Raw genomic sequence first — 26903 nt, 5'->3', positions numbered from 1 at the left:
AAAAATATACCTTCCTGACTGTGACGCTAAACGTACTACGGATAAAAACCTGTCCATGGAGCTGTTGTGTGGGTAAAAGCAGGCGGGCACGCTACTATGGGTCGGTTTCCTTTTTAATGTTGGAAGTATTTTTGTACTCCCTATTCTTCACCCCTTGTCTGCCGGGCTGCTCTTATCTTCCCTCTCGTTTTCTTTCCTCCAAGAGACGGATACCCCTGGACAGGGCAGAATATGCCACACTGTGGTCAATCCCGGTGCTCTGAAACTGCTATGGTGGTGATTTGGCACGGTATAAAAGCCATTAACATAACTGGTCAAAGGCAAGGTTAGCTTTAGTTTACGCATGAAGTGGCACAAATGCAACTTTCCCATCTCCATTCCAACTGAAAATGGAATCTTGGCTAGCGACAGTGACGCAGAAGATTTCTTTTTTGGATGGAGTCGTAAATGGCGACCTTCCGTTGACCCTGGGGGGGGGGGGGGTTTGCAGGGGCTACCCTGTATCTCCCACGCTTCTGTTTATCTGAGAAAGGCGCAAAGGACTTCTGGTACTGTGTGCCGACCCTCGTGCCTCTTTGGGGGGGCGGGGGGGGCGTTGCTAGGCTTGTGGGAATGGAATGTCCCATCTACAGCTCTGTTGCCACAGCGTGCGCCTCTGGGTCGAGCTTCTCGCAAACAAACGCCTCCGTAAATCCTAAGTCTGAGCGCGAGAGGAATGCCCCTTTCCCCTGAACATTCCCGGATCATAAGGCAATGTTCTGTAGGGCTGGTCGCGCGCGCCGGTCTCTGGCTGACCGTGTTGCATAACATCCTGACGCGCAGGAAGTTCTGACCCCCATCCCCACCTCACCATTGCTTCCTCCACCCTCCCCCCTTGGAATACTTATTTGCAGGCGAGTGGTCTGCTTGTCATCATGATTGACCACTCGCTCCTCTGCACCCCTCAGACACTTTGCTGATTTGGGGGGCGGGGGGGGTTCTGGGGGCTATAACCCCAGGTCTTTGGTTGTAGCTCTGGGCTAGCTAGCCTTTTGGTTGTAGCCCCCCCCCCCCCCCCCCCCAGTCCCGACATTAGCGTAGCCGGGATTGTTTCCAGACCTAGCAACACCCCTGACGCCCTCCCTTCATCCACTCCACCCCCTCCCCCAAATAAACGGTGCATTGTCACTGTGTGTCAGTGGTCTTCAAACTGTGGGGCTGGCCGAAGGATTTTCCAGTGGGGCTTAAAGCGCTTCCAAAAGCGAGGACAGTGACTGCTATTAGTAGAAAATGCAAGCGGGTTTGACCTTGGGTGGGAGGAGCAACAATACTTATACTGAAGGGTGGGGGGCAAGGGGGACGTTCTGCGCATAACGTTTTAAATACCACTGCTGTGAATCGACAGAGAGAAGCTCGTTCTTGATGCAGTATTTGTTCACACTTCTGTGGCTTGGAGATGCCTTTAGCCAGGTGTCCTTCCTTCCTCCCTCAACTTCCAGGCAGGGAGGGGTCCGTCACACTTCTAAGTGCTACAATAGGTGTTAATCCTTGCTGCGAAGATTCAAACTTGCCAAGTGTAGGCTTCCCTCAGTTCCCAGCCCAGCACGTCACTTGTGAGCTAGCCGTTCCATTCATGGCATCGGAAGTGCCCTAGGTGTTTGTGTTTTTTTTTTTCCATTTTAATTATTTATTCCACCCCCCCCCCCCTTTCCTGATGGATTGCACTTGAGACCCTGTTCCTATCACCTGTTAGCAAGCACATTTCTGTGGCATGGTATCTGCACAGATTCTGCCCCAGCCCTTCCCACCCTTTCTTGACCACTCTTAAGCAGATCTGGATGTGTTGGTCACTATGTCGGCTCTAACCCATGCACCACTGGGTCGTGCACGCACTCCCAGGTTTTGCACTGACGCAACGCGGCCGAGCCTCGCGTGTCTCTAGGGCCTTGGAACCTGGAACCTGGAATCTGGAACTGAAGGCAGAAGCGGTGGCTTTGTGGATTAAACCACCATTTACGTCCAAAATGAAAAGGTCAGATCTTTGGGGAAGTAATTTGGCACGACTTGGCGATCTGGACAACCGCCACGGCACAGCCTACCCGTCGCCTGCACGAATGTTCTGATGATGAGGATGGGGAACCTTTCAGCCAGCTGGCTGGTAGGTTTGTTTTCACTGATTGTCGAGTTACACACCCACAGGTTTTAAACGCCCGAGCCTGAGGCCGGAATCTGGCTGTTGATCTTCTCTGCATGCCCACAATCCAATCTGGTAGCATCCCATGGCTCTCCACTCTGACGGCAACCTCCACGTGCACCCTGTCGCAAATCAGGGTGATCATAAGCCATGTGTTTAAACATTTGTTTGGCCTGCTAATAGTCAGTGCACTCACTTGAGGATTCCCAAAGACTGCACATGCTGTTCAAGCATCCTTAATCTTTCAGGTCTCTTGTCACCCTACTTAAGGTTGATCAGATTTAAAAAGTAAAAAACTGGGACTAACTCTTGAAACGGACTGTAAAGGCACTACACTTCTGTAGTGGTTGGAGGAGAAAGGTTGTGTGCTTGTGGATTAAACACATTTCTCACTCACTATACCAATTCGTAAAATGCTGCATTTCTTTTGTGTAGGATTGCCCATTCCTGCCTGCTATGAAGATTCGCTACTAAAAAAACGGGCCCACTGCATTTTCCAATGAGAAAATATTCGTGAGAATGGAGGACGGAGCACCCAATACCAAGACAGTCCCAGGGGGAAAAAACGGGACGTCTGGACACTTTTAGTGTCCCTGTGTTCTGAATCGACAGTTCCTACCCCGCCCTCATTGGAAAACGTCTAAATTCAGATTTTTGAGCTACGCAAACCTTAAAATCCATTGGTTCTGGATGATTGGACTGGCTGCCTTGTTTGGGCTAGAGTTGCCCAATGTCTTATTGTAGAGTAGTGTAGCATCACCTACTTACTTGGATTTATGTCCCGTAATGTTGGGGCCTGGCCTAAATGTTACGGCTCCAGAAATCCCAGGTGTTCTCCTGAATTGCAGAGGCCTTTTTGGTTGTAGTTGGACAAATGCCGCCTGGAATGCTGGGAAATTGTAGGACACCCAGGGCCGGTGAAGACTCTTGACACATGTCTTGTGCATGCTTGACATGCCACTGTTGTGGTCTTGAAGTCAGTCACATGACTGACTCTTTCTGCCTACTTCGCACTTTTCCCAAAAGCCTGGGCTGGTTGGCATTCCCTGTCTTCCCAGGCGTTCTCACGTGCGTGGCATTTTTGGGACTGAGGAGGTTAAGGAATTTCGAAGCCGGACAGTGTTTTCCTTACATCAGATACTGACTGGATTATCTATAATGGAAGCCGGTCAGCTGACAGATATGTTCACTGAAGTCAAACATAAGATTTCTTAGTAAAAATAAATAAATAAATATATATATATATATATATTTGTTTTGGGGCAGGCGAAGTGCATGTTTGCAGGGATTGAATCCAGGGAGTTGGTACAGACCTTTTTTGTTGTTTTTTACGCTAGCACTCCCTTTATTTATTTTTTGTATATATATATATATATATATATATATATTTTCATTTGACTGCTTTGTGCTTCACAGGCAAATGTAAGGGACCTGAAATCCAGGTCTGGAGAAGACCTGTGCCTTGTGGGGTGGCAGGGACCATGTCCTGTATCATTGGACATTCATAGAGTGGCATGGTCAGTGCTTTTAAACGGGCATGTAATTGCCTGGTCCGAGTATCTCCTCTTCTTTACTATGAAAGACATAGTACCAGCACTTCTCAGTGGGAAGCTAATACTTTTAGTGGAGGAGTACTAGTGCTGCACAACAGTAAGCCGGTCCGAGCACCTGAACTACTTTCTTTTGCATTTCAAACTCTGGTTAGGGTGCTATACAAGTCCCATCCCTCACTAAGTGGACAGTGTGACTAACCAACGTCCGGGGCACCAATGGTACATGGATGAATATCGGTTTCTAAACCATCAATTAGCCCCACACCTCTAATACACCAGATGGGATCCAAACCGACTGGAAACGCAAGCAAATTATAAACCACCTTGTCCAATTTAGGTAACGTGAACGGAACAGCAGGCTGATCTCCACAAGATCGTTGGTTAGTTGCAACACAGCAAAAATACAACCATTACCCAGTAATGAAAGGGACTGTCCAGTCAAGTTTGTATACAAATATCTACTTGATTATTATTCAAGACCGTTCTAGCACACTACAAAATACAACTGCCCCTGTAAAGCAATGCAGAGGACAGACGATTTCAAGAAGGAAGAGGTGCACTCTGGATACTGGCAGGCAGGTAGTTGGTAAAGTAATTAATTGCATTAGTTCAAGGATACTTGGTTTCAACACAAAGGGAGCAATGGGTCATAAAATGTCACTAGGGGCCTTCAGAGAGGGACCACAGGGAAGGAACCACAATGTAGTTCTTGGTGCTCGACAGGGTCAAAGTCTGTTTCAGGGTGCTTTGCAGCTCCTTTGACCGTTCAAGACTGGAGACTGCTGCAGGTATCAGGCAGCAGGCAGTTGAGCAAGCAAGGCTGTACGGACGGCTGCAGGCTGACCTACACAGCGGCTCGGGTCAGGAATTGTCTTAGTGCTGGTTGGCGATGCTGAAGCACTGGTGAGGCATCTCTGATGATGATCGTGACAACAGTCTGTGGGGTTCGACTGGCTCGAATGTCCTTAAGGTGGATGTTGGTTGATGCACTCCTAGCTTCTTCACTGGGCTTGTGTTGTCCTCTAAAGGGGGGGATGGCCTAAAGCTGAAAGGGTGTTGCAGGCACCGGCCTTGTCCTCGGTTTGGTTCAGAAACACTCTGGCACTTCCCACCTAGGAAGCTTGCTTGCAGAGCCCAGCAGGGCATGCTGTGTGCTCACTGGGTACCGGTTCTGGAGCTGATGGAGATACTGAAACCAGAGGTCCCTTCATCTGTTCCCTGGGAGAAGTTTAGGGGAGGGATCTTGCTTCCCTCTTTCGAAATCCTGGCCTTCCTTCACTGGTGTAAACTGTAAGGCAGACTATACCTTCAGCCAGTGTGCAATGCTGAGTTCTATTGCCAAGTCTTCAGATGATCTGCCCAAAAGAGGGGCTCAGCCTTCTTTCAAAGCCAAATGGACTACATGGATTGGTGCAGTCTAAGCCTACCTTAATGAACCAATCGTAGGTCCCCACCAACAATCTCCTGTATGCATGAGGTCATAACCAGAGTGCTTTGCTACAGAAAAGGTCAAGGGGTGAAAACATATAAGAAGTCGCACCCATCTTCCTGTCTGCTGTAAATCAAAGGGTCTCTCTAGTTAATTGAGCTCTCTGTGGTTCCAGATGGAAGCGGCAGGTCTCCACTAAAGCTGCAGCAAGACCAAACTTTTGGTCTCCGCTAAACCACATACTTGTACCTTATGAATGTGGGGGGCCTTGTGGGGAATGACTACTGTAAACACATAGTTCCTGACAAGACCAGTCACTGTCCTTGATACCTACCCTGTACACCCCTGAGCTGGGGTGATTGCTAAATTCCTGACCTTGGCCCTGCACTGCCACTTAACCACTCTGTGTAGTGGACCAGAAGGTAGTGTTGTCTCCTTTTCCCACTCTAATACCACTGCTGACAGTTCTTGGAGCATTGCTTTTTTCTTTCCCCTGGGTGGAAGTTATCAATCGCAAACAAAGATCTATCTACGGCCTTTCCAAAGGCTCTGACGTGTAATGGGCGCGTTGCTACTTCAGTATGCCATGTTTCGTTACTTAAGTGGTGGTGGCGGTGCGGTGCTGACGGGAAAGTAAACCGCTCGCACACAAAGCATTTCACTCCCAGGCTAAATATGCATTTAACATACTTTTCGACTCCTCCCGTCCTCTGCAATGCCCTTGTGCCTCGTTCAGTGATCACAGCCGCCTCGGAACCGTTTCATGTTGCAAACGTCGCCGTAATTGTTGACACATGAGGGCCGACCTGAGCCAAGTCACGTGGTCACCGGCGGTGGGAAAAGAGGCCGGGAAAGAAAACACACAGAACGCAAACACTGCTGTGGTCGGGCCCTGAAACTTGGTACGCTCTGAAGCCAAACCAGACTTTTTGACACAAAAAAACAGCAGTGCTGGCAAGGTGGGAGGGGTGGGGGGGAATGCGTGGCACGGCTGTGCGTCGGCTGCAGGCCCAGGAATTTCATTTTTTTTATACAGCAATTTGGGAAGCAAAAGTACCGCGGCAATTGTACTGTGGAGGGTGCTCCCTCCCTGGATGTTGATTTGCTAACTGCGTCCTAATCTTGGAGGGGGCGAGGGAGGTCGCATCTGCAATGCTATTTTTGGTGCTACCTCTCTGGCATTCATCTGGTGACTGAAACCTCCCTGGAATTGCTCGTGTACCACAAAAGTGACTGTGTGCTCTATTCTGCATAATGGTAGTATTTTTAATATTATCCAGCGTGAAGTGAATTTTAATAACTTGGCCTGTTTGTGTAGCCGTTGACTAAATTTGCACGCGCCATGTCCAAAACGCTCAGCAGCCGCCACATCACACCCTTGCGTAGAAAGTGCCACAGCACCTGGGTCAGGGATGAGAATCTGTGCATTTAACCGAGAGCTGTACGTTGCAGGGCCCGTTGCTCTGAATCAACCCAGTACCCAAATCTGGAGTTGGGGGACCTGAATTGTGGCTTTGGCAATGGCTGCAAAAGATCGGTCTACCCCATAGCTGCCAAACGACCCAACGTCCTACCAGAAGCCCTGGCTGTTCACTTGGCAGCGCTTTGCATTCTGGAGCTTGGAGCTTTCTTTAAACCCAGAATCCTGATGGTGTAAAATCCAGGACTAGCTCATGGGGGGTCACACATTGAGTGGCTGCACCGTGGCACCTTCGGAAGTGGATGTCTTCTGCACATCTGGCCTTGATTGTGTTCCGAGAGCTGCTGGGTTTGAGGCCTTGTCGGTTTCTCTGGAAATGTTGCAATCGCGGTCTTCCTGGCTCTGTATTCTAGCACCAACTATCGCTATAAGATTCTAATCTTTCCTTTGCAGCACTACTTCTCTCCCCACCGCCCCCCCCCTTAGTGGAGAAGATGGGGGAGGGGTATTGTAAATGATGTGCAGTTGCTTATAGCACAGAGGCTTGCTTTGCTGGAGCAGAGTTCTATGAACAAACTTACCAGGCATGAGTAAACGAAAGTCGCACCCTTTTGACCGCTTTCGGCTTTAGCGATTTGTGTCCCATACTAGATGACGACAAAAATGGGTCCCCCCCCCCCCCAATCGGAGCAGATATTTGGTGGCCAGTTCTTTATATCCGAGCACCCGCATTTGGGATCCTGCATAGGTGGTTTGGGAAATGGCCGCCAGCCACAAAGAGGTCTGTCGCTATGGTGGTAGCGGATGGTGTTTGGGAGGTTCTGTGCCCTGATTTCAGCGAGCATGTTATTGTAGGTTAAATGCAAGTGCCTGGAGGGAGTCTTCTCTGCAATCCAAGGGCAGCCGCAGCTGTTATGTATGCTTACCTTGGTAGGAGTTACGGCTCGTGGAAACTTTTTGAGGTAGGAAGAATTTTGGGTTGAGGATGGGCCTGCCACTTGATTATTTGGTGGTGGCTGTCATAGGATGAAGAAATGGTGTGGAGTATGTGTGGTGTGGGAGTCGTAGTGTTCCTTGAAGCCGAGTAATAGAAGTGAGGAACTGGAGACGATGGTGGTTATTTTTGGTTTTCTTCCTGATGCATGACTAAATAAAATATTAAAAAAATGTATTCTGTCTTTTCTGCCTCTGTTTCTGCAGCGGACCTACATCTTTACCTTTCTTCTGAGCTCCCGCGTCTTCATCCACCCCCACGAGCTGCTGGCCAAGGTTGGGCAGATCTGCATCCAGCAGAAGCAGCAACTGGAGACGGGCGCTGGTGCCGACAAGGTAACTGCACAAGGGCCTCCCAACAAAAAAGGGCCTGCTTATGGATTTTTTTTTTTTCTTCCACCCATATTTGTGAGGCCGCAGTCTTTTAAAAATGTGCTTGCACAAGACTGTAAGTGGGAGTCTGGTCTGCTCGGGGTCCGAAATTAGGGGAGCAATAGACTTGAAGGTATCCCAGGGCACATCTGACACGATGTGCGCATCCCACGGACCCACCACGATCCTTAAGCAGCGGGGGAATTCAACTTCCGGAATCCACGTACAATCAGTTGCCATTGCTATTATTTGATGTCCCAGGAAAAAGTGCACCATGAAACGACAGTGTGCATCGAAAACGGACATATTCCAGATGTTCATGGAGCACCACCACCACGTTTCGCCCCTTTTTAGTGCCCATATACTATTGAGGTGGCTTACACAGAGAGCGGTGACTCATGAAGGAGAGTGGCTAACATAGAACATCCAGCCCTTCAGATACGGGGTGTGTCTGCCACCTTTACTCCCTGGAAAAAAAAATTGGCAAGTACTTCCAAAAATTACAAACGGGGTAAAAATACTCCCAACTAAAATTAGGAAACGGGCAAGTAGAATATTGCACCCCTGCTTTCACCCTCACAGCTCCGTGCATATGTTTGGACCAGTAATGCACGTAGTACCACAGGAAGGGAACTACTATTTTAACTGCCTGATTGTGAGAATTAAACATGTATCTTTTTTAATAAGCATGAAAAAATAGGTGCAAAGAAATTATTATTAGAAACACTTCCGTTTTTCAGTTAAAACCTATTTTTACTTGCTTATAAAATATTCCCTAAAAAAAAAAATCGGTTTACTCCCAACTTAAAAAAATATGGAATAACATACTCCCACTTTCAAATCATATCTGCAGCACTGAGAATATTCATTGTAATATACACCATAGAAACTCTGTTTTTTTTTTTTTTTTAGGCATCATGGATGCATTTTTGTTGACGGGCACAGTGGGAGCCATAGATTTGCCCCATTTGTCCAAATATCGAGGCAGTGGTTGGAGAGCAACACAGTGTACAGAATAGTATGAATGCAGGGACGGCTCTTGGGCCTTTCAATCAAAATGGGCCTCGTGGCTCGGGGGGGCCCAGTGGATCTGCGCCATGTTGGCAGTAACATGACACTGAAACATGGTGCAGTGTGGCGCATGTTACGGGCACTCACCTACCGCTAGCAGAATATAGCAACCTTGTTATCACCTCGCCTCGTTATGCAGGACTCCCCGTCATTAGCACCCTGCTGTCAAACGGCGAATCGTGGCATTTCAGCAGAATGTTGGTGTGTCTGCTCCCTGCTGGCAGCCTGCCCCATGACCTACTGCGATTACCCACCTCGCTACTTTCGTTTGACTCACGGTTTTTCACACCCTTTAAGAGCAGGAGTTGGGTTGGGAAGGGGGGCGCAAACATTGTGTTGAAATGGGCACCCACCAGACCTGGCAGATCTTCAGACGGCCCTACATGGGGTGGGAGTGAAGACTAGGCGTGTTGTGTATGGCTGTCATAGGTAGCCATACACAAGTTTGGCAATATTCCCTGTGGCAATACCGCCAAACATTTTTACCATTCACAATCCTGGAAGGCCACCCGGGTACAAATGAGTGACTGTTCTGCAGATTAATTTGGTAGTGCCGGATGTTAGCGGTGAAGCGGCCATAAATGGCCAAAGCCAAACTTGCATTGCATCCTTGGTATATTTTTTTAGTTTGTAGGTAGTCTCTCGTGATCCCCTGAAAGCTGGGCCATACAGGACAGTGCAAGGTTTGGAAAAAGAGTGCTGGGAGAGGCCATATGTTAAACAGATCATAGATGGGTAACTTTAACCCACCTCTGGGTTCCGGGTGAAGGTCGAGTTGTCAGTTTTGTCTCAGAACCCCTCGATGTAATGGGCCCCTATAGTTGATGGCTACTTATCTAGAATTCTATATATTTAATCCCCAGGGAGTTTCACGTGCTTCTCTAATCCACTAGAGCAAATCTTGAGCTATGTTTGTCACTTGGGAGTGATTGGTCACCTTATCGTTCCATTATATACCTACCCTCATTCAATGTTTAAAGAAAATAGTAGGTTTGGACTAGTTCTAGTTTGAGCAAACTGCCACACATCAGGTTCAAGAGTGTCACTTTCTCTTTATGACTACATTATTGGTTTTTGGGGTGGGTCTGCACTATCCTTGGTTGGTTTGTGACCTCAGCCCTAAATCACCGGAAGTAATATCAGTCAAATTAAACGCAGGCTACTTGCACCCATATACTCCTAGCATTCTCAATATCCATAATACAAAGGTTTTTAAACCAGAAACTTCTATTTTTCAAAATCCATAACGTCCAACGTGTGTTTGTGGACCGTGTTCAATACAACTCCTCCAAAATAATTGAACTTCCAGTGTCTCTTAGCACTCTAATTTCCATAAATGTAATCTTGTCTGCCTTTATCTCATCATTGTGTAATGCTGTAGTATTTAGCCTCTAACGAGGTAAGTGGGTCGTCTTCTTCATGTGCTGGGAGATTAATATCAGATCCCTTATAGGCAAACTGCGGTGTCAGCCTTTGTCTCAAAGTTGTGTCAGATTAATTCTGCCACGAGTGTCTTCTTTTTCCTGTGCTGGTAGGTTAGAGCCAGCTCCCCGATGGGAGAACTGCAGCTTTCTGCACGGAACCTGCCGGCATATGCATAGGAAGATACTCTTGCTGGAATAGTGGCAGAACATGAATCTGTGACGCAAAAATGACTAGATTCATTTATGAGAATTACACGAGTGCTAAGAGGTATTGTAAATGCAATTATTTTGGAGGCATTGGATTGATCAAATGGGAACACAGTCCACGTAAACCCTGAGGAAGGCCACGAGGTGGCTGAAACACGTGTTGGGTGCTATGGGTTTTGGCAAATAGAACAAGTTTCTTGTTTCAAAACGTTTGAAGTGGCTTTATATTATTGGTAATGAGAATGCTGGGAGTGGTGTGTGCATAGCCTTGGTTTAATTTGACTCACATGCAATGGTATGTTGCATACCACAGTGCTTGTGCTGCCTGTGAAAGGCACTTTTTGAGACGGTAGGTTTCAAAGTTGCTAGGCCATCTTAACTGCTGTCTCTTTAAATAAAATGAACCGCTGTGATTTAAGGGCGTAGGTGATGTCAGAGGTCGGGTTGCACTGATGAGCACCGAACTGTGATCGGCACTAGGCATTGCTTTACTGTCTACCTTGTCATCGACAAATCTAGCTGCTCTGAGCTCCGCTTCCTTTACAGGAGGCGGCCTCCAGCATCTGAATCCTTTACCGGAAAGACCACATGCAAGCTGACGGGCCCTATTCCATTTGGGGGAAGGGAGAACCCCTCCCGATCAGGTTTTAACTTGGCATTCTGGGACTTGTGCTGGTAGGTTTGTAACTGGGGAAAGTGGTCTGGAATAACCTCTCCCAAATGGAAGGGGCACGCATGGGAGCAATGTTCATGGATCACTTCTGCATCAGCAGTTAGCTATTTCAAGTGATGTCACCTGTTGCCTCTTTCCCAATCTCCGGCGTTCCATACCTTACCTTGTGTATAGGTGTGCTCAACGGGACAAGGCCAAAAAGTATTAGTAATGGTGACTAAGCTCGTCATCCCTCAATTGTTGTCTGGAGTGCAACTGCCAGGTACACAGTGAAACTGGAATCCATGAAGCGAGACCAGCCATCTAGTGAAACTTGCCACCATCTTGCATGATATGGCAGGCGTGTTTTGTAGGTGGGTCAAACCACGTAGTTTCTTTGCCCCAAAAAAAAATGTATCCACATATTTCATAAAAGATTCGCACATGGTGAAAAAAAAAAGTAGGGGCAGATCCTTAAAATCGTTTCTTCAGTTTGAATGAGAGTCCTTGCTTCACCTCAACAATTTCCTCCCTGTGTCCCCTAGATTTATAGGTTAATAACACTCCAAAAAACAATACCCTGTTTTCTTGGGGGCCGAGTAAGTGTCGGGGTAAGTAGGTAGGTAGGTGGGCCAGGGAGGGAGGGAGGGAGGGGGGGTGGGTGGGTGGGTGGATGGATGGGTGTGTGTGTGTGTTTTCCCGCTTTCTCTAAAGAAGTCTTGAGGTTCTCAACACCACCAAAAGGGAAGATGTAAATACATTGTAGTTATATGTTTCTACATTATTTAGTTGGATTGGGGATGCATGTGAGATTTTTTCGAAAACAACCTTTGTTCTTCGCCGTGGTTCCAGTTCTTCTATGAACAGTAATGCAAAAAAGTCTTGCGTAAAATAATAGTTTGGAATGGGAGCTGGCGCAGCCGGCTGGCCTTCTCGGTGCCTCTAGTCTGGCGCCGGGCCACGGTGCTGCGCCACGTAGGCCTCTGCTGATTATCCTCCAGCCTTGGACGTCACGGTGGCGTACGGTGGCGTGCTGCGGCTCCTGTGAAGAGAAGCTGCAGGGCCGGACTATGTGTACTATTCCCTCAAGTTCAAGCGCCTGTTCTCGCGGGCATTCTTTGGGAGGCCCCGCTGCATTCCTGCGCCAGCAGCTGTCAGACTGAGGCGAGGGAGGCTGCCCGTCCCGCGCGCGCGTTCCTAGACCTGTGACTCACGCGCCACGGCTTCATTGCAAGGCACTTGACTGGCAGCACTGTGACGCATTATCTGTACGGCACACGCGAACGTCTCTAGCGACTCCACTTCATTCAGCTGGGGTTTTATTTTATGGAAAATGTTTACATTTTTGGGGGGCGGGAGAGGCGTTTTTCCTTCATTTTTTTAATGTAACTTATGTATTCCTTTTGCTTAAAACATGTCGGCTTTTGTCCTGGATTAATCTTTGATCAGGCCAGTGGTGGAAATGGAAAAACATTAAATGGATCCCACAAGGGCCGAGGCGGGGGCGGACATCTGAGGGGGCGGAGCTGGCAGTTGAACTTCACTCAAACGAAGATGTTCAAAATAATAGTTTAAATTATGCAATGTCTTTCATGCTTCTAATTTCCAAACTCCATAGGTACATCAATTGCACTTTAAATCACTTCCATGACAGTGGTGCACCTATGCCATCGGTAATGAAGTTTTTAGTATAGAAGGCCACTGTGGCATGAGGTAATTAAAGGAACTTGCCAATGTTAACGCAATTTTAGTGGTTTCGTTGGGATGCGAACTCCAATCTCCTGGTTACACAGGTGCCACCTTGGACACTGAATTGGCCACGATAACTCCCAGTACAACTTTAAGCCAGTCCTCTGTGACCACCAACGGCCATTTTCTACTGCCCACAAAGCTATAGGACCACCGTTCGAAAGTGCTTTAGCTAATTGAATACACGACGTGGCCTGGGTCGCAGCTTCTTCTTGTGGAAGCCAAGACATCTGAACACATTTCTCTTAGATCTCTGGGAATGGTACATCCAGACCGCAGCTCTACACGAACCTCACATGCGTACTGTGGCATACTCTGCGTGTGCATGTTTAGCCCCAACTTCTTCCCGACTGGCCACCTGGCTTTTATTTATTTATTCCAGTGTAAGTGTGCACATGCAGATTTAAAGCTGAAATATTGCACCGGCATTTGCGTATATATAATGGCCCTTAATGATCACGCTATGCCAGGGGTCTGCAACCTTTGGCTCTCCAGGTGTTTTGGACAACAACTCCCACCAGTCCTAACCAGCATTTTCAATGGTGGGCAGAGTCGGACTGGGGCATTGTCTCGGGCACCAATGAAAAAGTGGCCCACTGTTGCAAAGTGCAATTTATTCCTTTTGTGACAGAATGTTTGAGTAGTATCCAAGGGGGAGGTTTTTGATCAAATTGTGCATTTTAAAGGTATTTATTCAGCGACTCTGGTCAAAACTACTAACCGGATGGCAAAGTAATGTATCAAACTGGCCCACATGGGTCAACAAAAATGGCCTGTTTTGACCAAAAAAAAAACGGCCCACACTAGCATTTTGTGTTTTTGGCTCGGGCATGCCCTATAGGCCAGTCCGAGCCTGATGGTGGGGTCATCATAGGAGTTGTAGTCCAAAACCGCTGGAGTCAAAGGTTTCTGTCCACTGCGCTATGCTCACTGTCTGGTCCAATCTTGTGGCCACATCGTCTTTTTAAAACTGAAGTTGTTGTTTTTGTTCTCCTTGCAAGCGTGGTGCCCCATATACAACAACAACAAAAAAATCCCTTCTGATATACGCATGGGTCTCATTTTAGGGGGGGGCAGGGGTGTTTGTACCCAACTTTCATGGCACACCATTTTGTCCCCATTCATTTGGCCGGGGCAAGTTTTCTGCAGATGTCATGTCCCCCCCCCCCCCACCCACCCCAACTTTTTCAGCAGTGTTACTCCACTGGATACACAACCTTTGCACGCCACGCATCCTTATCTGTTATTTTTCTTCTTTTTTTGTTTTCTGGTTTTGAAATGCAGTAGTGTGTCTTAGAGATTTGTGGGTACTCGATCTCTACGGCAGGCCTTCTGTAGAGAGGCGCCATCTTTGCAACTCGAAATCCTGGGCTCGTGGCGAAATAAATCGCTTGCTTTTGGGTTGTCTTAATCTTTCTTCTATGGCACAGTTTGCTCTCTACTATTCACCCAATCGCAGGTGCACGTTTCTGTACGTCAGTCTCAAAGGGACCCCGAACGAATGATCTGTGTTTACTCATGTTTGAGATGGTCTTAGTGAAGCGCTCTGCTACATGAAATGCCTAAAACAAAAGCGTGGACAGCAGTCAAAAGTATGAACTTTTGCGAGTACGTCACCCCCACCTCATTTTAATGCACTCGCTGTGGTTTGCTCCCACTTACACCCCCCCCCCCCCCCAAGTTCAGCACTGCTGCTTCCTACAGCAGCCAGTGGCTGTGCGAGCACAGGAACCCCGCAGGGAGAATAAGTATCAAATGGTCTTGCAGCGACGCCGTGTAGCCTGTTTGCAGGCCTGCATGCCCGCACGCCGCAGGTGCCGAGCCACACTCCGTGTATTGAACTAGCCAACCCCAGGCCGCCGCTTCGGTTATCGCCACCGCTGCGTGCGTCAAGCGAAGCCAAGGCCTCGGCGGCGCTGCTTCCTGCCAGAGGCACGAGGGTAGGAATGCTGGCCGCTCGCCCCGATCTTGCGGTCCTCGCTGAGAACATCTTGTTTACAAGCAAGCGCTCCATGCCCGTGCCATTGGGTCCTTACAAGGCCCACTTCCGGCGGCTTCTCTGACGCATAGTAGCCTATTGGGGGGGTATGGGAGGGGGGGGGGCACTGACTCGGACCCAGCCCCTTTGTGAAGGCCTTCGCCTGTCCTAATCCTCCATGGTAGCTAAACCACAACGCACACGTGTATGTAGTTGCTGCGGGCATGAGTGGTATTTAACAATGATGACGTAGCCATACATCGTACTTAAGAAGCCAGTGGCGCTGGCCCTTTAAGGGCGCACGCTAACAAAGTCGAGCTGCCAAACGCCTGCCAAGTATTCATTTTTAGTTGACATCCCAACCCGGCTGCTTTTGAAAGTTGGTCTTGGAATAATTTAAAAGAAAAATGTTTTAAATCCTGTGCATTCTCCTGTTGTGTGAAATGTCTCACATGTGCTCAGCGTTCTGATGGAATGTGACTGACCCGGTCTTATAAAGCGCGATATATACCACTTTTTTTTTATTTATTTTTTTTATTTGGTGAGGAGTTCATCCTGCCACTGCTGTATAGATGTGTGCCAGGGGGAGTATCCCACGTTTCCCAGCATGTTTGAGGTGTTCATTTGAGGGCCATGGCTAACAAAGTGCTGGGTTTGGTTGGCCTCGCGGCATCCTGCAGGTCATGGTGGTACTGGTTTTTATTTAGAACGTTTGCTGCTTTAGTCGGAATCCTCGCGCTTCTAAGCGCCTAAACCACAACTGTTACTATTAACAAATGCGCGTGGGTTCAAATTACCAGGAGCATCCGTGGGTGTGCTATTGGCTTGTGTCCGGCCTTTCACCGATGCACCGGGGCCCGCCACGCCAGGGTTTGTACAGCTTCCTGCAGGCCAGAGCTACTAGACTGATATGTACTGGTTGGGCTGTTTCAGCGCACATTGCCGGGGCGGCGTGAGGTGATGGAAAAATCTGTCTTTCCTATTGGGCGGTCCTTAACTGCACATTAAAGGTCAACGCGGCCGCCTGGTGGTCACAGCGAGACACCGCCACTACCCCCCCCCCCCTCCCGTATTATTTATGCTCGTTAAACTCCTGACAACCCTGTGTGGACTGCGGCCGATAAACCGGTCTACCTTCTCGTTACGCGCTGCACGTTTCAACCCCCGGAGCAGCTTGAAAGGTCAAGTCGATCATGGAGCGAACAAGCCGCCGCGTTCTCGGCTCAACCTGTTCCCGAACGGCTGAATTGCTGCTGGTGTTAGAACACGGTATGTTGGGTCCTCTGCGCACACACGAATTTGTATTTATTTTTCCGCTGTCACTCGGCTCAGAATTGGCACACCACCCACGCGCAAGCTGTTGTGCTGCACAGTAGACGTTACACACTGACACACGCCAAACCACATTCCCATCAATGCTGTGCCGCGTGACACCTCATGCCATTCAGCAATACATTCCGTGCCACATAGGAATCTTACAGTTTGTGTGTGCCACCCGCTGCAACAGACTTGCTCGGTGGCGCTACATAGCATGGATAATTCCGCGCCAAATGTGTGTGTGTATATAATTTTTTTTAATGTTCAATTGCATTGTTAAAGCACATCATTCACCTCTCCAATAGTTTTGATTCCGATGGCTGGCATAGTGGCGAGGCGTTGTTTCGCTACATCCTGCCACTGTTGAGTATTCTGGCTAGGGCTCATGGGAGTTGTAGTCCAAAACGTCTGGCGAGAGTTTTCAGACCCTGCTCTTGTATGATTTGAGGCTCATTTGCGATCAGGCTTTGGTGCCTTCCGCGATGGCTAGGTGGCAGTGCTGAAACAATGGTGCAAGTGGGTGCATTTCATTCTGCGCTCCCAGTACACCTTGAGCAGCCATATCCTATAAGCAAGACAACTGGTTGGGTCTATGGGCGCTCTCCACTGACTTCCTGGTGGCAGTTCTGCCTGGAAGTCCTTGAGGGATGCTAGGAGATTTAGATATCATTATACAAGAGTCGGAATTGAATCCCTCTTGAGTTCAGCTACTGTAGGGGGTCATCTGCTTGCTCCAGCCTAGTCACCCATCTGTAGGCAGTGCCATGACGTGTTGATATTCCTGTACCACACAGCATAACTCTCTGTGGCATAGACTAAGGGAGTTACCATCATCACCCAGTATGGACAGGACCATGGCACAGTGTGCTGCCATCCATGCCTCACATTTTGTCTCGTTTCGTGCCACATTTGGTCATCGGTTTCATGCAGTAAAATACCTTATTTTTTAAATCCCTGTCCTCTTCCGACACCCTTCCCCCTCCTGTGTATTGGGAGCACACTGAAATCCATTGCTGTGAGCTTTTTTTGCAAGCTCCCTCTTTGTGTGGTGTCTTCAGGCACCTTCCCTTAGAATGAAGGCTACCAGGACGCATAGGTGACTGCGGTTGTATGTGTTTTGATGGGGCCTTTCTTGAACTGATGCAATCCACCTATTGGATTTGACAGCTGTGGTGAGACTCCTGCATAGCAAAAGTAAACATTCTATATTTTGACATTCCGCGGCATCTCCACGTTGGCTGAGGGCCACAGCGATTCTGATCTCCAAAAGGTTTGGTTAGTTTGGTTAGTCTGGTAGTACCGATGACCAATGTATGTTAACATGCTAAAAGGAACCTTTCTGAAAATTAATTTATTTGTGTGTAATTTAATTGGTTATTTATGACGTGCTTAATGCCGAAGAGGTTTCTAAGTGCAGATCCAGGAATCAAACCTGTGTTGCTCTGTGTCGTCTTGATTCCAAGACGAACGCATTGCCACTGACCTTTACTAAGCGTATATGGTCTGTAAAAACCTTTCCTTGCGTGGGTGGACATCTGGTTGCGTTTCAGAACCTTTTAGGCTCTCATTAAGATGGTAATGTGAAAAGGGGCAGTATATCGAAATGCTGCCCACAGGAAAACCATACTGCTATAGTATGGGAACTAAGATATGTCATCTAGAATTATTATTTTCCCTGGGGCTTTCATGTTATTCTAAGCCGATCCAAACCACAGGAAGACTATTATAAGGTAAGTAACATTTGTTCTGTAGGTGGTGGTAAACTTTTTTTTTTTTTTTAAACTTCTAGGCTTCAATGCAGAAACACAAGCTTTTTAATGAGGAAAATCGAAATAGGCTCACAACCCTTGCATTCCGTGCACAAAAACGTTCCCACTATTCTTCTGAGAATGTAAAAACTGTGCAATCCTCTTTCATCCCACAATGTGTTTGGGGTCTATTTTAGTTTAAAAATGAGGAAAGGAATACCTTCATACTGTTCCAGTTCCCCATTGTTATTGCCAACCTGGCAGATTCACAGGATTATCATATTCAATATCGGTAATAAGCACATTGTTTGTATCATGCAGATATGCATCGCTGTTTTGAGGGCCTAGTGGTGACCCCGTTGGCACAGCTTAAGATGTCTCTCTCTCTCCCTCCCTTTGCAGGCCAAGCTGAAGTCTTTTGCTGCCAAGATCATACAGCTGCTTAAGGAGTGGACCGAGACCTTCCCGTATGACTTCCAGGATGAGAAGACTATGCGGGAGCTGAAGGAGATTGCCCACAGGATCACGCAGTGTGATGAGGTACATGCTAAACCACCACCACAACAAGAGGGGAGGAGCAAGGGAAATGAAGCCCACATCTAGCGATCCCTCAAATGGGCTGAGAAGCCTTCATCAACAAACGAAACGGTGCTAAGGGGCGTGCCACCCTGTTGCTTTGAAGTGAATGCCAACCAAACGTTGGTTAAGACAACCAGAAGCCTCAGCCAAACTCCTGAGACAAATGTAAAAAAAATGACCATTTTATTAATATCAAAACGATCTTAAAAGTGCAATCAAAATACGCAGAGTAATAGGTGATCATTACTCAATAGTTTTGTCATCTGCACGGTGCAAAACAGTGACAGTTTATCGTATTCAGGGCATTTAGTTTGCATTATTTTTTTTTTTTTTGTTCATAGAAAAGTGTCTTGTGCTGTGAAAAATCCAAGCAGTAAACCACATCAAGCACTCCTTCATACTACTCCTCTCTCACTCCTACACCTTCTTACTTCATCAAACCCATCCCATGCTAAACCACCACTTTGGAAAAGAGATCACATTTCAGAACAAAGCGTCGCATGCCTTGGCTTGCCAGATGATTAATTTTTTACTATGGCTCGCATGATGCCTTGCCATTGATGGGAGTTGCAGTCCAAAATTTCCAAAGAGCTATAGGTTGGAGACCCCTGTAAAAGTGAACATTTTTTGTAATGATGATTGTCGGGCTTATCTTGGAGGACAAACCCGTATTTAGCACGCCATCGGTCAAGGCTGTATTGCATATGTGGCCAGAAGCTCCATCCTGTTTCCCAACATGTATCGACCAGTCCATGGCGTGAGTGGCCAATACAGTTTGTCCAATATGCACATACCTGCATGCCCATCATGAAAAGACCACATGGTGTAGCCCAGTGGTCTTCAAACTTTTTTGGCCAGGGCCCCCCTGAGCAAAATTTGGGCAGGTCGGGACCCCCCAGAAATGCCAAATGGACAGTATATATTGCGCGCCGTCACCTGCTCCCATCAAAGTCGCTGGGCTCCCTCATCCCACTCCTACCCAGTCGCTGGTCTCTCCCCACCCCATCACACACCCAGGGCTCTCCCCACTCTGCTCCCATCACTATCCCATGGTTCCCGCCCATTGTGCTCCCACCATAGTCCCTCGGTTCCCCCATCCCGTTCCCAACACAGTCTGAGGGCCAGTGGCGGCTGGTGAATCTTTTTTAAGTGGAGGGGCATTAAGGGGAGGTTCGGGGGGGTTTCCCCCTGTGAATTTTTTTTTAAATAATAGGTTAAAATGTTGCATTGTAGAGCATACTTTTAACAAAAAATGGGTAAATAGCCAAACAGTTTGCAATTGTTGCTGGGAGTCCAGGCATTGATATTTTATTTCTATCGCGCTCGTACACAAGTGTTTCAGAGCGTGACAAGGCAAGGGAGGGGAACAGAGGAGAATAAAACAGCGATCTTACTAGGCCCAGTGACATTGAGAACGCGCAAGTGTGAGGGGAAAAGTGCATGGAAGGGGGGAGAAGTGGAAAGTGCGAAGCAGAGGAGAAACAGATAAATAACAATAAATAAATAATAAAGGCAACAAACAGTGGTAGTGCAGCCAGCAATTTGCAAGTGCTACGTTTAAGGCAGCAGACAGGGTAGGTCTGATAAGTGCAGGAAGAAAGATGGTTCTCCTCAAGTTTTAGAGTGGCAGGGCGCTGTTCCAGAGGGAGGCCCCAGCCGAAGACGGAGATCTACCCCCAGCTCGTTTCTTTGATAAACGACTGACCCTGAGGGAGTTGGAGGTAGAGGAGTGAAGAGCTCGAGAGGGGAGGTATTTGCGGAGGAATAGCTGAAGGTATTTTGGACCCAGGCCCCAGAAAGCCTTGTGGACAAGGCAGAGGGTTTTGAATGATAGATGTCCGGTAAAAAGATACCATCCCTGTCCCCTGGGCCCCACTGGTCCTAACGCAATGAACATGATTATGTGTATATGCAAGGCGCTGCACATTCATACAGCAATCACTCTATCATTCACATGAGCATCCATCACCATACACTCACAACGCATCCATACACATGTTTAAATAAAAACAATGAACATAAACGTACCTTCTGCATTGGCCTGTGTGTGGGTGCTGAAACGGCCTGCTCCAGCTGCTCTGTCCGTATGTGCGAGGAGGCGCAGGAGCTCCCCCTCGGACATACAGACATGCAGTGCCCCAGCCAGCATTTCCAATGAGCTATGCAATGCTGGCGAAGCAAAACGCCCCAGCACTTGCATGGCTCAGTGAGCATGTGCGGCTGGGGAACTAAACTGAACTGTCAAAGGGAAACAGTGTTTCCCTTTGACAGTTCAGCCAGCCCAGGAGCACTCCATTAGCTGGATAAAGCAGCTGAGGGAGTGCTCACTGTTTCACTGGGCTGGCTCCTTAGCTCCTCCATAATGGGTGAGGGGCCACTGGGTGGGCGCCTCTTGCCATTATGGATGAGCCGCCAGGCTCGGACAGGCCTATAGGGCAATGCCTGTACCAAAAATGTAAAATGCTAGTTTGGGCCAATCAAAATGGGCCACCATTTTGGCCAATGTGGACCATTTTGATGAGTTACTTAACTATGCAGTTAGTAATGTTGACCATTGTTGCTGAATATATCACAATTTACTTACATTTTAACACAAAGCACCCCTTTGGGTACTATTGAAACAGTGGGCTTCATAACTACTCTGGCGGTAGCTGTGCCGGTAAAACCGGCACGGCTGCCACTGGAGTTGCATCCGGGTCTGGCACCCGCGAATGGGCAATTACTAGGTCATGCCGAGTTAGGCGGACATGATAATTGCCCTTTCGAAGGTGCCGGTAGATCCCCATTCCCATTTGAGCCCCATATGGCTCAAATGGGAATGGGGAGCTCGGATGCACCGGCACCGTTAATAACGGTGCTGGTGCATCCGACGAGCTGAGGTCAGACCTGGCGGGGGCTGTCAAGCACCCACGAGCACAACTCTTACTATGGCGGAACGGTAGCAACGGTGCCGGTAGCTTACCAGCACCGTTGTTACTGGTCCGCCATAGTAGTAATGAGGCCCAGTCTGTGACTAAAGGAATGAATATCCATTTACAACTGTGGGCCACTTGTTCATTGTTGCCTGAGACAGTTTCATGCTTCAGCCCGCCCATGTGGGCCACCCCTGCCCATTTCTTCCAATCTAAAAAAAAAATCTTTTTTCATGCTGAGCTCTCAGGGCCCCCCTGGGATGCACCCGCGGACCCCTAGGGGGTCGCGACCCACAGTTTGAATACCACTGGTGTAGCCTTTTTTTCCCGAATGTGTGAACCACCAACCACCTCCTTGTTTTTTTCCAGCTTGGATCACTGTTTCTTAATTCTGCACAGCATGTATGGGAGGCCCGGTTGGCCCAGTCTGCGAAGAGAACCGCAATTGCCTCCCCTAACCCCCACCCCACCCTACCCACCAAGTGGAATGGCAAATCGGAGCGCCCCTTTGCAGTAGGAAGTCAGATGCTGCTGCTTTTTGGATATTTTTAAACCTGCCAGGGACGGCCACCTTTAACTGAGTAGAATAGGAGGATCGCCCACTGGTGTGCGTTCACCAGCATTCTCCTGATCTAACTGACTTACTCAATGTGGCTGGTGTTTGATAATTATTTCACAAGAATGGGCTTTAAGTTCTTCAAGGCTGGCCATGCGCGCGCCACAGCATAAATCGCATATTTCCTAGAGCTTGCACAGCAGCAAGAGGCCATCGTAGCACATGAAGTGCTTTGGTGTCCACCCTTTCTGGCAATGGGTCGGGACACCCCCACTCAGTTAATCTTCACTCGTTTCATGGGTGCGAATCTCAGAACGTGTACAGCAGTGCTGCCACACACCATTGAGCACACTCTTCTAGTGCACGCTTTCTGCCCTCCATAATATATGCAATTGAGTTTGTTTCGAGGACAGAGCACACTTCCTTTCACCTGGAATTTGGGTCAGACATTATCTCGAGCAGTGCTATTCAAACGTGTTCATACCGAGCGCCCCTCCTCCCTCCCCCCCCTTGGTAAAGAATGTTTCTGCACCCCCCCCCCCCCCCCCCGCTTGGGCAGGGGAGGGAGGCAAAGGATGTCCACGTAGGGGTTGGTTTGGAGGGGGTGGCTCAGTCTCTTTAAAAAAAAAAAAAAGATGAAGGGTACTGCTTTTAACAGAAAATAGAAGCATTCGAAAATCTGCATATATTTTATATTAAAAACAGTCCTCTTAATCGCTTTTCTGTCCTGCTGTACATCCTCCGCCCCTCCCTATAGGGGGGGGGGGGCAGCCCCCCATTTTGAGGACAGCCGATCCAGAGACTGGCTGCGAAAACATTTTGCACTTCAGAAAAATTGTCAGGCTATTTATAAGCCAGTGCAAATTGCTAGGCCGCAGGCACAAGTGCCTTGTTTAGAAGTGCCAAGTGAAATTGGAAAAACCGGTTCAGTAACACTGGCGGAGCGGGGGTGGAAGCGATACCGGCGACATCTGATAAATAGCCGCCGTCGAGGAAGAACTGGAGTTTCGGAATTGACCACAGTGAGTGACATGGTAGCGACCGCCAGCCGCGCCTCCCAAAAAGGGATACCTTCGGCTTCTGAAATACAGTTGCAACCTGGGTGACTTGCGTGGTGGTATTGGGAGTCTTGGTAAAAGCTGTTGCAACAATTATCAGTCTCGTTATTTTTGAGGCCTACTAAATCCTGTGCGTAGTTTTCGAAATATGCCTGGACACAGTGCTTTAAATGTGCTTGTTTTTGGCAATATTGAGGACTGGCACTTCTCCAAGCTTAGCGGTCCTCGATGGTGTTCCCTTCTTCCCGCTCCACTCTGTAGGCTAAGAGCAGAGGCGAACATGAAGGCATGCCCATTGCTTCTTCCGGCTCCACTCTGTAGACTAAGAGCAGAGGCGAACATGAAGGCATGCCCATTGCTTCTTCCCGCTCCACTCTGTAGACTAAGAGCAGAGGCGAACATGAAGGCATGCCCATTGCTTCTAGACGCATTGGTTTGTTCTCAGCAAAGCATTTTCTGATGTGTGAATGTTGAGGTGATTGATAAGGTGATGGAGTATTGTGGAACTAGAAGCCCTCACGCAGCCCAGTTTCCTTGCAAAAATGTGCCTTCTAAAATGAGTGAGCTCAAAACTCAATTTGAATGCTTGGTTTATGGCCATGTGTGCTAGTTTAGCATGCAAAAAAAGAATGGGTTTGTTTGTGCCCATCTTAATAATTTTGGCAGGTAACCTTATCACGCACGTTTCTTTTATTGTGTGCCTTTAAGTGCTGAACGTTTATGCATTGTTTTGCATTCTGTGACTCGTCTTTCATTCAGAATCTGGAAAATTGAGCTACACGTTTTGGCTACACGGGTTTATACATTTACAGATTGTTCTACTATGTGATGTGTGCACTGTACACGTTATTTCTATAAGATTATAGTTCTTGAGAGCCAAAACCTCTATTTCTACCAGCTAGAGCTTGGAAGGTAAGTGCCAAAATTACATTGGAGGTTTAAATCCCTGCTTCACTAAATAATTTTCCAAGGATCGCACAATTGGATCTCACTGCAGTGTAGCTGCAAACATCGTTTCCCATGCCTAATACTGAAGTTGTAGGGCCAGTCTCTTCAACGCCAAACCATACAGGAAGTGACTGTCCTAATCATTTTAACTTACTCAATAAGTATGAGGGTCCAATTGCATTAGTATATTTGCTATTTAATCATTTTTCACTGTGATTAGTTGCATAACACAAACATATTTCAATATGGAGAAATCGTGATTGATTTCACATTTTGTGTGTGAAGATGTTTGACATGTTGACCATAGCTTCTGTATCCCAAACAAGAAAACAATGCCATGCCACCATGGTGGCAATTTCTGCGGTGAACATGCTGCATAACATAACTTTATAATATCCATCGACTTTGGGCAAGATGGCCCACATTGTGTCACACTTTCCTCCTTTTGAATTTGGTAAATAAGCGCCACTGAGCAGGTGAGCAAGACACTTTTATTGACACTCTATCACATTTACGTAACACCCAGACCCAGCGGTATCACAGCATTTGTGCAGTAGGTTGGCAGGGAGGAGAGACATGAAACTATAGTCATACTTTAAATGCCAGTTTTTTAAGGTTGTGTACGATTGTTCATTTCTGATTGTCGGTAGCAGAATTCAAGAGGGTGGGGCCCTGTGACACCAAAGCTAACGCCACTTGCTCTCCTCTTTCTGTAGCGAGGAGTGAAAAGCGCAGTGCTGGATGCCGATCATAGTGAGTGCAAATGGTTTTTCGTGGCTGTCGATTCAGGCTTTCATGGGACAGTCACTGGACTTCACGTCTGGTAGCAGAGATGTGATCAGATCGGCATAAGCCAAGAGCAGCACGCAGGGCCTTCTTCTGTAGCAGCTGAAGTTTGGCTGAGTTAGCTGCAGTAGTACCCATAAGGAGTACATTGCAATAATCCAATTTACTAATCCTGAGCGCTCTGGTGAGCGTAAGGCAATTGTGGGGGGGTGGAGGGAGGGGAGAAATTGTCTGCTCAAGAAGAGTTTGGAAGTGTGGTCCGTGGCTGACTATAGCATACTGATATGTTTCGTGATGGATAACTCAGCATCCAGGTGAACAAATGTTTTAACAACATTTAAGGACCGGTATGTCAGAGCCATGAATGCAGATGATGGAGAAGGCTTTTTAATCGGTGGGGTAACCTACAATGAGCAGTTCAGTCTTATCATTAAGACAACGCTTGTGGGAGGCCATCCAGAGTTCTGTTTATGGTAACCGTCACATGAGTGATTACGGGAGATTGGAATGGGTTAAGTTTGTGGAGATGATTCCAAGGGAGTCCAGCAGATTGGAGAGGGGCTTAGTGTAGGTGTTGTTCAGGGTGGGTCAGAGGCAGGATCCTTGGGGAGGCCAAAAGGAACCTGAATGTGATCAGCAGCTGCCTCACGAATGAACACTATAAAGTGCAGTCACTGAGGAAGGATTTGATCCAAGTTGTAGCATCCAGTGTGAAGTGAGTGGCAAATGAGGTGCAGGCAGAGTGTGTCATGGTCCATGAGGTCAAGCGCAGCAGAGGGGTCCATGGCTAGGTTTCCTGCATACATACAATAATACAAATGTACATTTTGTGAAGCCTCTGATTTGTCAAATTGAAATCTATGAAACACAGTAGATGTGTGGCAGAAACCTTTATTTATTTATTTTTAAACCTTGCATGCCTATGATTGAATTACCTGCAGAGTGGGTCGACGGGGAAAATTGCTAAGAAAAAAGCCCATGAAATGCTGCTTATTTGTGATTTAGCATCCAACTAAAACCATGAATGTGGTGGAGCCGTCTGTTTGTTATCATTGAGATCTGCATCTGGGTTTCCCCAGGGTCTTCTGAAGACACCTGAGTGCATTCCTACTAGTCTTGGGGTTAAGGCGATGCCTATAAAAAAACAAACATGATTCTCTTTATTTGTAGTAAAGAAATGCTAGCTCTTTGTATTAACCTCCAAACTATAAAGGATGGTCTAACAATGACGCTGCCCCGGTGCTCCTTAGTGCAGGTTGGTGGTATGCAAGGAGATTGCGTTTGATGAGGCTGTTCACGTTGGCCCATGAATGTTGGTACATGCTCATCCTGTAGTGTGCTTCATTTCCCACCTACAGGAAAATGCCACGGTGAAGAAGACCATTGCTCAGATGACGCAAACCCTAGTGAGGGCGCTTGCAGCTCGAGGTCAGTTCCAGGACATCCGGGAGAAAATCCGGCAGCCTGTGCCGGACAAGGGCACCATCATGAAGAACAAGCCTCAGTCCGCGCAGAAGGACATCCTGAGCGTGTGCAGTGAGCCATCTGTCCTGGCGCAGCAGCTGACCTACATCGAACTGGTGAGGGCTACGGCAGTGGATGAGATCAAGCACTTTTGGGTTTGTCTGCCTGGTGCAGATCTCGAGTTTTGAGGGGGGGTGGATCTAGTCTAGAGCTCCAGGTCCTGCAAATTCGATCTGAAACCTGAATGTTCGAACTCAAGAGTTCGAAATTGAGGGGAGCTGTGAACTATTTAGCTCCTGCTTCAAGCCTAGGCGAGTCTGATGAGCTTAAAACCCACAACTACCAGGAGCTACTTTTGGCTCCCTGGGCAAATGGTGCCTTACAAACATGCATATGTGACATTAAGTTTGAGAATGCGGATAAAGAAGATTTAGGACACATCTATTACACATTTAAACGCAATGAATCCTGCAAAATGGACAAAAAGTTAGTGTGCAACTCATATGGCTGTGAG

General features: G+C 47.8%; 1 protein-coding gene across 3 annotated transcripts in view; it reads left to right on the top strand.

The window, feature by feature from the left end:
- The window catches only part of RASGEF1A (RasGEF domain family member 1A), a 273939-nt gene that overhangs the window by 229707 nt on the left and 17329 nt on the right, over positions 1-26903 (top strand). For all 3 annotated transcript variants that reach the window (XM_069611040.1, XM_069611039.1, XM_069611041.1), the window contains exons 3-5: positions 7776-7904; positions 18489-18626; positions 26284-26505. In XM_069611040.1, the coding sequence (XP_069467141.1) occupies positions 7776-7904; positions 18489-18626; positions 26284-26505 (489 nt within the window). The remainder of the gene's footprint in view (positions 1-7775; positions 7905-18488; positions 18627-26283; positions 26506-26903) is intronic.

This window comes from Ambystoma mexicanum, chromosome 8 (assembly GCF_040938575.1).
Source record: "Ambystoma mexicanum isolate Mex_15411 chromosome 8, UKY_AmexF1_1, whole genome shotgun sequence".
NCBI classification, from domain to species: domain Eukaryota; kingdom Metazoa; phylum Chordata; class Amphibia; order Caudata; family Ambystomatidae; genus Ambystoma; species Ambystoma mexicanum.
This window is presented reverse-complemented; position numbering and strand designations above follow the sequence as displayed.